This window comes from Phascolarctos cinereus, unplaced genomic scaffold (genome assembly GCF_003287225.1).
Source record: "Phascolarctos cinereus isolate Bilbo 61053 unplaced genomic scaffold, phaCin_HiC Scaffold_5;HRSCAF=322, whole genome shotgun sequence".
NCBI lineage: Eukaryota > Metazoa > Chordata > Mammalia > Diprotodontia > Phascolarctidae > Phascolarctos > Phascolarctos cinereus.
Window position 1 is genome coordinate 119,681,259 of NW_027555958.1, and position 13,227 is coordinate 119,694,485.

At 37.3% G+C, this 13,227-nt stretch overlaps 1 protein-coding gene across 1 annotated transcript in view; it reads right to left on the reverse strand.

Annotated features, from left to right (window-relative positions):
• The window catches only part of PDE7B (phosphodiesterase 7B), a 462,623-nt gene that overhangs the window by 300,160 nt on the left and 149,236 nt on the right, over positions 1–13,227 (reverse strand). Inside the window, exon 2 of the mRNA XM_020987127.2 lies at positions 5,316–5,376. Coding sequence (XP_020842786.1) covers positions 5,316–5,376 — 61 coding nt within the window. The remainder of the gene's footprint in view (positions 1–5,315; positions 5,377–13,227) is intronic.

The window sequence follows — 13,227 nt, forward strand, 5'->3', positions numbered from 1 at the left end:
CTCCGAGTTGGAAGACTCAAGTTTGCATCCCATTTCAAATCTGCTATCTCTATGACTGTGGGGAAGTCACAAATTCTTTCATCCTGTTAATTGGGGATGTTTTTGTGCTAGGAGGCAAGGGGTAGTGAAAAATGTTCTTAAAAGTCAAAAATCCTTGAAGGACTTGTGTTTGAATCCTGTCTCTAACACTTATGAACTGTGTGAACCTGAACAAATTGTTTAACTTTTCTAGGCTCTAACTCCAACCTCTAAAAATAGAGAATAACAACACTTACACCATGGTGTGAAGTATAGAGAGCTGATGTTTGAGTCATTACCTAGGTTTGAGGCCCTACTTCAGGCACATCCTGGCTGGGAGACCCAGGGAGAGTTACTTAACTTCACAGTGCTCTCTGTCCCTCTTGCCGGTTCACCCCGCCCCCCAGCATTCCTCCACTGAAAGTCCCCAGGGAGACCCTCTAAGACTCTAAATTGTAGATCTGCGTTGGCAGAAAGCATTTCCACACTGGGACCTCTCAATATTAATAAAATAATTTTTTTCTGGAAAGATCCAGAAAAAAAACAACTAACAAAACCTCACACTTGTCAATTCAACAAGCATTTATAAAGTGCCTACCTACAATGTGTCAGGAAATCTGCTAGGTGCTAGGGATACAAAGACAAAATCTCAACGTTTTCTATTCTGAAGATTACAATAACTGAACTTGCATTCTATTTGTGATTTTCTTAATTCAGTATTGATAGGAAAACATTTCGCTAACTGTAAGTGCTACATAAATGTGAGCTACTGTGTTAATGGAGTATTTTGTGCATTTGTATATTTTATATCCAACACAATTTGTTCCTACCCTTCTTTTCATACAAGGACCTTGCACATGTTTACCTTAAATTCCACACAAAGAACTCCTCTCGGGAGCACAAGTAGAATGTAGCTCTATGTTTTAGAGTATAAACTCTTTGAGAGCACAGGCTGCTCTCAGGACCTAAGAAGCAACCCAAGCTTTCAGTACGTGCTGTACAATACTCTCCTTGGACACTCAGTAAATATTTCCCTACTTGAAAGTTCAAAGATAGACGTTAAGCTTTCCTCCTTCCCACCTGCAGTATTTCACCCATGTGATCCTCCACTAGAGATGCTCCTCTACATTCCAAAAGAGCTTTATCTCCTCCTTCTCCCCTTCGTGGGCTCTATACAGACCCCAGCTAGCTGAAGACAAGGGAAAGGTAGACAAATCCATTTTATTCATTTATTTTTTTTTATCTTTGATTTAATTAGGAATAGGGAACTCTCAGTGGGGAACTTTTCTACCAATTCAGAAAGGCACCTAGGGGCACTGAAATATTAAATGACTTATCCAGGGTTGTAGAATGTCAGAGGTGGGACTTAAGTGACTTAGAGCCAGAATTTGAATCCAGATTCTCTTTCTTCAAATCCAGAATTTTTTTTCCACTGGACTATATAGGTGGATGATAGGAGAGACTGTTCAATAGGTAATTGTTCTAAATTGTGTTATTCCTGGGAATCCATTGAGCTCTGCTTCCCTCTTCCCATTTTCATCTTTCTCCTGGTTTGGGGGTCATTTCAATGGCTACTAAGTCTGTTATGTTATAAATCTGTTATAGTAAAAGGAAAGGAAATGATTTAAAATTAATCATTTGGTTCCTTTGTCAAACTCCAGTTAAAGGTTTAATGGAGAATTCAATTCAATTCAATTTAATTCAGCAAACATAATTGTGTTTCCATGGTGTAAGGAAAAGAACATTGTACCAGCAGTTAAGTTAGAAAATCTGTGTCCACGTCTTGGTTTCATCATTTAGTACCTGTGTGAGTTTGAGCAAGTCAGTTAATCAAAATATTTGTAAAATGCTTTGGAAATCCCAAAGCTTGGTGGAAATGCCAGATATTGTTTTTTTAATCTGAGATTATCTATTTCCTAAATTATAAAATAGAGAAAATAACTTGTGCTGACTACCTCCAAGACTTGTTATGAGAAAAGCATTTTGCAAACAACAGCATGAAATGAAAGCTTTCATTCTTCTTATTCTTATTCTAGAATTAATGAACCTTAGTGTATAGAATGATTTACTTCAAGTCAGAAGGACCTAGATTCCAATCTTTCTTAGATACTTATTGGCTACTTCCTACCCATGGACCAATGTGTTTTTCTCTTTCCTATGATTTTAATTTTATAATTTGAATTGTTCATAAGGTTATATTGCTATGACTCTCCACCATATATCACAGTGTTGGCACCCAAACATTGTCTAAATTCTGTAGTAATTAACTGAGTTGACTTTAATAGGGCGAATATGCATTTAATCTGTACTTATCACAGATTAAACATATTTTAAAATACAACACACACACACACACACACACACACACACACACACACACACCCCAGGCAAATCTTTTAACCTTAGAATATCTTAGTAGTTCTACTTACTAGGTAATAAAATGGGTTTCAATCTTGTTTCACTGGTGAAACTGAAAAAATCATAGATTATTTAGGTAGCTCAATATTATTGTAATTGATATTTGTATAGAACTTTAAGATTTACAAAGAACATTATATTATCTCATTTTATCCTCACAAAAAAACCCAAGTGAGGAAGGTACTATAATTATTTTTATTTTTACAGAAGATAAAACTGAGCTTTGGAGAAATTGACTTGTTTAGACTCGTGTAGCTAGTAAGTGTCTGAGGCAGGATTCAAATACAGATCTTTCTGCCTCCAAAACTCAGCACTCTATATAAGCAGAATGCTCTGATGAAGAAATTGCAGACAGATAAGATCCATATAAGTTTTTCTGCACAGAATTCAAAATTTGGCAAGCAGAATAGAGCAAGTAAAGTGCTATTTGAGTCTGAAAAAAAAAAGATCATTTTATATTGGGATGATCAAAGATGATTTCATGGAGAAAATAATATTTGAATGGGGTCTTAGAAAATGATAGGAATTAAACTAATAGATGATGTCTAGAAGGCAGGGAGGGAAACTAGGTGGTACAGTAGGTAGAGCACTGGACCTGGAGTCAGGAGGAACTGAGTTAAAATATGGCTTTAGATACTTACTAGCTGTGTGACTCTGGGTAAGACACTTAATCCTGTTTGTCTCAGTTTCCTCATCTGTCAAATGGGCTGGAGAAGGAAGTGTATCTTTATCAAGAAAACCCCAAATGGGGTGACAGAGAATAAAAAATGACTCAACAACAAGATGTCTAGGGCAGGGAGAGGACATTCTGGGTATAGGAGATGGAATGAATAAAAGTACAGAATTAGGAGAGGATAGGATTTGTACCAGATTATTGTAAATATTGTAAATTGTGCTGATTTTGGAGGCAAAAAGGGAATATGTGAAAGGGAAGTAATATGAAACAAATCTGGAAGATTGTGAAATGCCTTCAGGCCTGGGCCTAATCCCTGTCAGTTCAACTTCCTGTGATTCAAAAAGTAATCTGGCAGCAGATGGAAATACAGATAGGAGGGGACAGGGACTAGCAGAGAAAGCCTGTTTGGGTTGCTACTATAATTATTAAGGCTGGTAGATATGAGAGCACTGTACTAAAACAGTGGCAATGGGAGTAGAGTGGAGAAACTATAGTCTAGGGTTGTTATTGGAGAAGAATCAATAAGATTTGGAAACTGACTGTAGGAGGTGACACAGAAAAAAGAACCAAAGATAAAACCAAGGATGAAAGCAGTAGATAAGTAAGAAGAAGAAGAAGCATATTTGGGGGAAAGGGAGTAAGTTGAATTTTGGACATGTTAAATTTGAAAAATTAAGTAGTATAGTGTAGTAGATAGCAAGCTCCAGAGCCAAGAAAACCTGGGTTCAAATTCCACTGTGTGACCCTAAGCAAATCCCTTAATTTCTCAGTGCTCTAGGTAAGTGGCAGAAATGGTGCTAACCTGAGATGGTAGAGGGAGTTTTCTCACCTGGGAGTTCCTTATCCCAATGAAATCACGTCTCTATCTTAAGTTTGGGGTAATAACTTGTATCCAGGTAGAGATAAAGAGCAGACAGCTGGACATCTGAGACTAGAGGTGAGGAAAATGATCAGAACTATAGATTTAGGTTTAAAAGTCATCTGTACAAAGGTCACTTTGTGGAAGCTATAGCAATGGATGAGATGGCCAAACAGTGGTAGGTGAAGCTTTGGGTTAGAATGTGATTTGGGATTTTTGGTGTTTTCTATTTCTCTGTGCCATCTTCTTAGCACAGATAAACTGAGAGTTGACTGGATGTGGTCGAGTGGTTTACATACAAGCCTAGACGTAAGACATCTAGAATTTTAATTGCAGTTTTGACAATTATTCACTCTTTGGAATTAATAAAGCACTTAACCTCACTGCCCTCATTTTCTAATCTATAATATGGGAGGGGAATAAGAAATACTTCTTTTCCTAAAAACACTTTATGAATATTAATGAGTTAATGTGTGCAAAGTGCTTTGAAGAAGACATTACAGAAAAGCCAAGAATTATTCATTACAACACTCCTAATGTGCAGTTGCAAATGCTATATGTAGTAATTGCTGGCTGTCTTCAGAAATTTATAACAGATTTACTTAGTTACACATTTCTCCCAGGGGATTATTTTGTAATTCAGGGATATGCGTTAGAATGGGAAAAAATAATATATCACTAATCTCTACTTTCAGCTGTGAATTGTTAATTGTAAAGATGATAGTTATTTTTTGCTCTGGACATTTGCCAAGACCACCTCCCCCACTGCCCCTGCCAACAACAACAACAACAACAACAACATTCAATGTGGGGTTAAAGTGAATGCTTGACAAATGCTATTTGACTGAATGAGGAATTAAAATGTTAATATAACTCTTTTCTTTAAAGCAATTAAGTTACAAAGGAGGTTCAGACCCTCATTGGCACAGAGTTTCCTCATCTGACATTTCCCTGTATCAATGAAATCATAGGGCAGTCCTTTTCCCTACAATTAAAGAATAAGTTATAGTCTGTCTCCTTTAAGCACTAGAACCAGTGGTTCCTGAATGATTATACAGTGTTTATCCTTCTGAATTTGTGATGTTCCACAACTTGGAAAATACTGGTATGACCAGCACTAAAGAAAACCCAGATCCATCAAAGTATCCGAGTATGGAAAATATGTTGCACAACAGACCTCCATGTTTATCATCCAATGATTCACCTTTCTGTTTATTCCAGGCAACCAACTGCTCTTACTTGGACACATGAACGTTCCTTTTCCAACTGCCTATGGGCACACTGATACAGAGTAGTGTAGCATACGCATGCTTCATTAACTCTCAGGGAAAAGAGACATCTTACCTAGCATGCAAACACATTTGGCATTCTGATCAGGATTATCAAACGAGATTTCGCCACACCTCTGAAAAAGAAAGATGATGATCATATTTAATTCAGGATTCAATAGCAGTGTTTCCAAAATAATAGTGCCTCACACTTACATAGTGCAGTAGGTTTGTAAAGTGCTATTCTCACAAAAGCTCTGTGAGGTAGGTAGGGCAAATTATTTCTATTCCCACTTTATAGATAAGGATATTGAACCTGTGAGTGATTTGTGACCTGCTTGTTGACTGAATGACCTGTGGCTATGCATCTAATAATAACAATCAAGACAACACATTTTTATAGCAATTTAAGATTTGCCAAGTGCTTTACATTCATTATCTGATTTGGTTCTCATAATAATCCTATGAGGTAGGTACTATTATTTCCCCCATTTTCAGATGAACAAACTGAGATCCATAAAGGCAGATACATCCAAGGGCATCTTGGTGGTAAGTTTCCAAGGAAGGATTTGGAACCATATTATCTGAGTACAAGTCCAGTACTCTGATGAAAATAGTAAGGCCACCATTATACAGTTTGCTTCTTAAACTCTTCATACAAAATGATAATGATATCTATGGTGACTTCTATTCCTCTTATTTTCCTTGACTATTTGAGTCTAACCCCCTAGGTCATTGTCAAAGCCCATCCTGGGAGTAAAACCTCTGGGATGGGTAAACTAGAAATGTTTTTTATTCAACAAGAACAAATTATTCCAGGAGCTCCTCTTGTTACCTGCACAGAGCTAATTGTGTATGTTACCCTGAGGGGTCATGGCCAGACAAGCAGTCAGCTGAATCAAATGCTTTTCATTTTAATGGAAGGTACTTGGAAGACTCAATGGTTTGATACTAATTTCATTCAGTTTTGGATCTCCTCCAACATCTGGCATATTCAGAAAGAAAACCACATAGAGCTACACCAACTCTCCAAAATTACAAAAAATCCACATGAGTAGCAGTGGTCTCACTGACAATATGAACAGTGAGATTCTAAGGAAAGAGAGGACTCTTGAGGAATTGGCGGACATTTATTAAGATAGCTATATCATATCTATAGTAGTACTTTTATTCATCATCATTAATCATGAATTTTAACTTACTAATTGCATAGTAGTTATTGAATGTTTTGAATAGAGACACTAACAGAATGGTAAATATCTAATTTATGCCAGCCTCATACACATACATCCCATGCATACTGCCTCGCTGTCTTGGGATACTTGGTAATGAAAAAAAGAACTGTCTGACCCAGCAATACTTTCCCATTATCTTTTTTCTTTCGCCTCAGGGGAGTCATACAATATGATGGTCCCCTTCATTTTCTTTGTCTTTCATGGCTCATGGTCCAGTTAATATCATCTAAGGTGCTTTCTGTCTCATTTATGCATAAACATTTTATCCAAACATCTTCATTCTTCTCCTTTCTCACGTAACCCTTGATCTATTACTTCAGGCTATTGTAATGTGGACATGGGATTCAGAGGTCAGGTCATCAGTTTGAACTTATCCCAAAGCTATCCAGTTTCCGGAGTAATATTGAGAGCTCTGTCAGTTAATGATAGCTAACCCTTACACAATACTTTTAAGCATGTAAAGCACTTTACAAATATTATCTCATTTTATCCTCCCAACAGCGTTGAGACATGGGTGTTATTATTCTAATTTTAAAAATGGGGAAACTAAGGAATAGAGAAGTTAAATTACTTGCCCAGGGCCACACAGTGTTTAAGGCCGCATTTGAACTTAAGATTTTCTGACTCCAAGTCTAATACTATATCCACTGTGATATGAGGCTGATCTTTGGAGTCTCAACTCTTTGAATAAGACTCTTCTGGTCATAGAATCTTATCTTTTGAAGGAAACTTAGGGTCATCTACAGCCCCCTACCTGATGTTGCTTTACTCCCTTTCTTAGTATTTCCACAAGTTATTATGTAGCTTCTGCTTGAAGAAGCCCATTCTATTTTCAGACAGCATCGCAGAAAGAACATTGGACTTACAATCAGAGGACCTGGGTTCTGTTCCCAACTCTAGTACTTATAATTGGCATGAATCTGACTTCACCACATCTTTTCTGGACTTCAGTTCTTAAAACATGACATCTTATAATCTTCCTGAATTATCCCCTTCACAAGAACTAGTTTCATCTACATGATGATTTATAAATGGGCTGATTTGTAATGAGCATTTCTAACTTTAGTGAAAATGCATGAAGTGGAGAGATGGCATGTCAAGGAATGGGAAGTAGGCCAATGATGATGGGTCTTAGAGTGTGTAGAAGGGAATAAGGTGAAAGAACACTGGAAAGTTGGGAAGTGGCCATGCTGCGAATAAATGTTTGTTGAACTGACTTGTACAAACTACACCACAGGTTTGTTGTGAAGAAAGTGCTTTATGACCCTAAAGTATTATGAGCTCATCTTAACTGTAACCAATTTTTTTTACCATCCTGTAGATTTTTAAAAATGTTAAACATCATTTTATCGCCTTTACATTTCCTTAAAAAATGTTTATTTTATTTTTCACTTATGAAATAAAACAAGCATTTCCATAACATAGCAGAACAACAAAAAGATGATTGCACATGAAACTGCAGATCCACAATGCGCAGCTTGCCATTCCTTTTAAATACATATAGTAAATTTATCATGTAAATTTCTTTTTTTCTTCCCCTCCATCCTAAAGATGGCTACCATTAGAGAAAAATATGTAAATATATGTGAAATCATTCTATACATACTTCTATTTATCAGTTGTTTCTCTGGATGCAGAATGGTGACTCTCTTCAAATGTTCCTAGTAGTTAATTTGGCCATTTATAATAGTCCAAATGACTTAGTTGCTCAAAGTTGCCCTTAAAACAGTATTGCTGTTGGTGTATAGAATGCTCTCTTGGTTCTGCTTATTTCTCTCCATTACTTTGTGCAAGTCTATTCTAAAATCAACAACCTCATCAATTCTTATAGCACAGTAGTACTCCATCATGATCATATGCCACAAATGTTCAGCCATTCCCCAATTGACAAGCATCCCCTCAATTTCCAGTTCTTTGCCACCAAAGAGAGCAGCTATAAATATTTTAGAATATATAGGTTCTTTTCCTTCTTCCCTAACCATCTTTGGAAACAGACTTAGTAGTGGTATTGCTGGGTCAAAGGCTACACAGTTTTATAACTTTTTGGGCATAATTCCAGATTGCTTTCTAAAATGTTTGGATTAGTTCACAATTCCACCAACAGTGAATTACTGTCCCATTTTTTCCACATCACCTCTAACATTTGTTAGATTTGATCTATTATTCTAGTTTGTTGATATCTTTTTGGATCCCATTTCATTTATCTGACAAATTAATACTCCCCCCTGGCCTCTGAACTTTATGTCATCTTCAAGCGTGGTACATATGACATCTATGTTTTTAAACTAAATCGTTAATGAAAATACTGAAAACAAGAAATCTAAGAACAGAAACTTTTGGTGTGCCACTAGAAACCCTCCCTTGTGCTCCTACTATGTGCCTGGGGGTGTTCTAGGTATTAGGGACACAATCACAAAAGTGCAATATCTCACCTTCAAGGAACTTAGATTCTAATGGGGGAGACAACATATGGATGCATCAGTATGCAAAATGCATTTAAGATAACCTGGAAATAGACACTAGGGGCTTGTGTGGGGGAAGGAGAATTAAGAAAAACCTCATGGAGAAGGTAGCACTTGAGCTGAGGCTTGAAGGAAACCAGGGATTGCAAGAGGCAGACGTGGTCCACAGGAGCCTGCCAAGGGAAAGGCACGTAGATAAGTGATGGAGTGTTGGACATGTGTGAGGAATAGTCAGACAGACAGTTGGCCGGGATGTAGATGGGAGAGTATGAGGAAGAGAGAAATGTATCATAAAGTTGGGAAGATAGAATGGGCCAGGTCAAAAGGGCTTTAAATGTAAAACAAAGGAGTTATATTTGATCTTGGAGGAAATAGGGAGCCTTTTAAGTTTTATTGGGGCAGCCAGGTGGTGCAGTGGATAGAGCACTGGGCCTGGAGTCAGGAAGACTCATCTTCCTGAATTCAAATCTGGCCTCAGACACTTCCTAGCTGTGTGACCCTGGGCAAGTCACTTAACCCTGTTTGCCTCAGTTTCATCATCTGTCAAATGAGCTAGAGAAGGAAATGACAAGCCACTCCAGTGTCTTTGCTAAGAAAACCCCAAATTGGGTCACAAGGAGTCGGACACAACTGAAAAATGACTGAACAACAACAGGAGTTTATTGAAAAGGAAGTTGTCATGACCTTCAATTTAGGAAAATCACTCATGACTATGTCAATCAATAGTTAAATGGAGTGTGGATTGAAGAGAGAAATTTGAGGCAGGGAAATAATTAGGAAACTTTTTCAATAGTCTGGGTAAGAGGTAATAAAGACATGGATTAGGTTTCTCTGTCAGTAGACAGAAGGGGAAAGATATAAGAGATAATGAGGACATCATATTGATGAGACTTGGAAACTGACTGGCTCTGTTAGGTGATAGTAAGCATATAGTCAAGGACGGCATTGGGGTGGTAAACCTGAGTAACCTGAGAAGGATGATGGTGTCTTTGATAAAATATTGAGGTTCAGAGGAAAGGTCTTTTTTTTTTTTTGAGGAAGGACATACTGAAAGTTCTGTTTTGTACATGTTGAGTTTGAGATGACTAGAGGACACACAAGTTCAAAACATCCAATAGGCATTGGTGATGTGGGTCCAAGGACAAAACCTTGGGGTACATGACATACATGATGATGCAGCAAAGAAGTCTGAGACGGAGAGATCAGACAAGAAGAGAGTCAAGAAAATACAGTGTCACAAAAATCAAAAGAGAAGAGAGAATTAACAGTGCCGAACATTGCAGAAAAGTCAGGAAGGATGAGAATTGAGGAAAGGTCATTAGTATTGGCAATGATGTCATCTCAACATTCCTTAGGTACAGCTGCTATTTAATCCATTATTAATCCAATTATACTACAATATAGCTTACATTTGCTATATCAATTTTATCTTCAAGAATATACAGAAGAGGGGCAGCTAGGTGGCACAGTGGATAGAGCACCGGCCCTGAAGTCCAGAGGTCCTGAGTTCAAATCCGGCCTCAGACCGAACACTTGATGTGTTACTCTGGGCAAGTCACTTAACCCCAATTGCCTAAAGATAAATAATTTTTTTAAAAAAAATATACAGAAGGGAAGATTTTGTCAAATGTTTTGCTGAAATCCAGAGACCCCATGTCCATATAGTATTTTTATGCTGAGTCTAAAACCAGAGAAGCAGATTTCTCTCTTTTACTGTATCACGTCCATGCACAGATGTTATGAGAAAGCAATTTGACCTTCCTGTTGGCAATGAGGGAATCAATTTAATTTGCCCCAAAGCAGAAGTTCTATGAAATTTGGAATATTTTAATATTTTAGTCACATAGATGCAACCCTGGATTTATGAATATTTGAATTACAAATGAGCCATACTCTTAAGAAGCTCCTATTAGATTGTTTTCTGTCTATAGCTAGCATGTTTATGATGCTTTACAAATATTTCATTTGATCCTTACAATAACTCCAGAAATTACGTGCTATTATTATCCCCATTTTATAGATGAGGAAACTGAGGCAAGCAGAAGTTAAATGACTTGCCCAATACTACACAGCTAGTAAATTTCTGAGGTCAGATTTAAATTCAGGTATTCCTGAAACCACTTCCCCTGCTCTATCCATTGTACTACCTAGCTACCATATCTAGTTACCATCTAGATATTTGGAGAAGTAATAACAAAGTTCAATTTCTAGTCCCCCCTTTTCCAACTCAGTTTCAGCCAGAAGGCTGGATTTTCAAAAAGGCCCATGTTGTGCATGGATTAAGTAGTTAGCAACCGTGCAGGATCTTCCCAAATCAATACTGGATTGTCCCTGAAAATGAGATGGCTTTCCCAATCAGATTCAGCAAAGAACTAAATGTACAAGGTATAATTTTGTCTCCAGCCTTCAGCGGGAGTAGCAGGACAGTCCATAAAAATGTTAAAAATAGTAATAGCTAATAAGTATCACTTTAAGATTCTCAAAGTGCTTTTAGAAACTCTAACAAGAAGAAAGGTAATTACAAATGACCAGGCTAGACAGGAAGTAGCAAGAAGGCTATATGGTACATATGAAGAGAAATTTTACTCTGTACTTTTTTGTCCTTCCTTCTTTCTTTTCCTTCTTCCCTCTCACTCCTTTTCCTTTTCCTCTTCTCTTTCTTCCTCCCCCTCCCCCAACAGGGTTGATGACTTCATATCAAGTAAGCCCAATGGAACTATAAGAAAGTATTAATTTGTAATCTGATTCCAGTTTTGTAGGAATGCTTGCATCTATGTATTTAGGATTATCATGAAAAAAAAATATATCCTTAATTTATGTCATTGTAAAAATGTACATTTTTTTTGTACTGTCCTACCTAGAAATTTCCTTAAAAGTCCAAACACTAATTAATCCTCTTTAAATAACATCTTCTCCTTGACCTCCTTCCCTACCAACCCAGGAAAGATAGATTTTGCTAAGTGAGATGAAGTTCACCACTGTTTTCTATTAGTCATTTATTTGTTTGAAGAGCTATAGGTTGGGAAGTATTAGTCACTACACATACTACCCCAAGTGTTGCTATTGCCCTCACCCTACTCTCTACCCCAACCTTGTTACTTTATCTGTCTGGTGTCAGAATCCCTTCTGGAGACCTTGGGGGAGCTACCAAGGCTAAAGGGAAGAAAATCCTAAACTATTCCCTCCACTCACTTCTCCTCTCAACTTTTATGATTGCCAATTAAAAAAAAAAGCAAAGGAAAGTCAAGTCAACAAATCAACAACCATATTTTAAGCACCTACTATGTGCCAGGCAGTGTGCTAAGCACCGGGGATACAAAGAAAGGCAGTATCTGTCCTCAAGGCATTTGCAATTTAAAGGCAGAGACAATATGTAGACAACTAGGTACAAATGATATATATTCAGGATAATTTGGAGATAATCTAGCATTAAAATGGGAAGATGAAAGGCTTTTTGCAGAAGGTGGAATTTTAGCTGATCCTTGAAGGAAGCCAGAAAAGCCAGAAAGAAGAGACAAGAAAGGAAAGAATCGGAAACAACAGTACTTGTGCTATCTACCTTACAAGATTGCTATGAGAAAAAAAAAGTGCTTTGTAAACCTTAAAGTTTGCCATAGTGGATAAAGTGCCAGACTTGGGAATTAGGAAAGTCTGTCCTTGAAACTTATTAGCTGTACCTCTATGTAACTACTCCAAGCCTCAATTTCTTCTTCTGTTAAATTAGGCAATTAGACCAGATAGCCTATAGGGTTCCTTTCAGTTCCAAATCTGTGATCCCATAAACTGTTGTCGTTGTTTGTCCTTCATTTTCTGTGAACATCAGCTACCATTGTCATAGAGTAAAATCAATACTAAGTCAGAATAAGCAAAAAGAATAAAAACTAGAACATATGCATGCAACTGAAAAGTAAATCCAACTCACCCCTTTTAAAGAAACTATTAATGCCCCCAAATGGCAAGTAGATAAAAGGATAGATTAACAGAGACTATCATTATTCCCTAAGGAAGTTTAAACACTGTGAATTGATCATTATCACAATGAGACCCTAGAGAATGCAGTCTTCTTGTAAGTAAACATCATTTCTTTGTGCAAGTATCCCTAGCACCTAGCACAGTGCCTGGCACATAGTAGGTGCTTTATAAATACATATTGACTGACCAAAACCATTTAGAAATGGCCTTAGAGGCAGCAAGTGCTTTATATCCTTGCCAAGATAAGTGCAACACTACATACAAACAATACAAACTAACTTGAAAAATGATGGTGGAGGACATTGGAAGAGCATGAGCA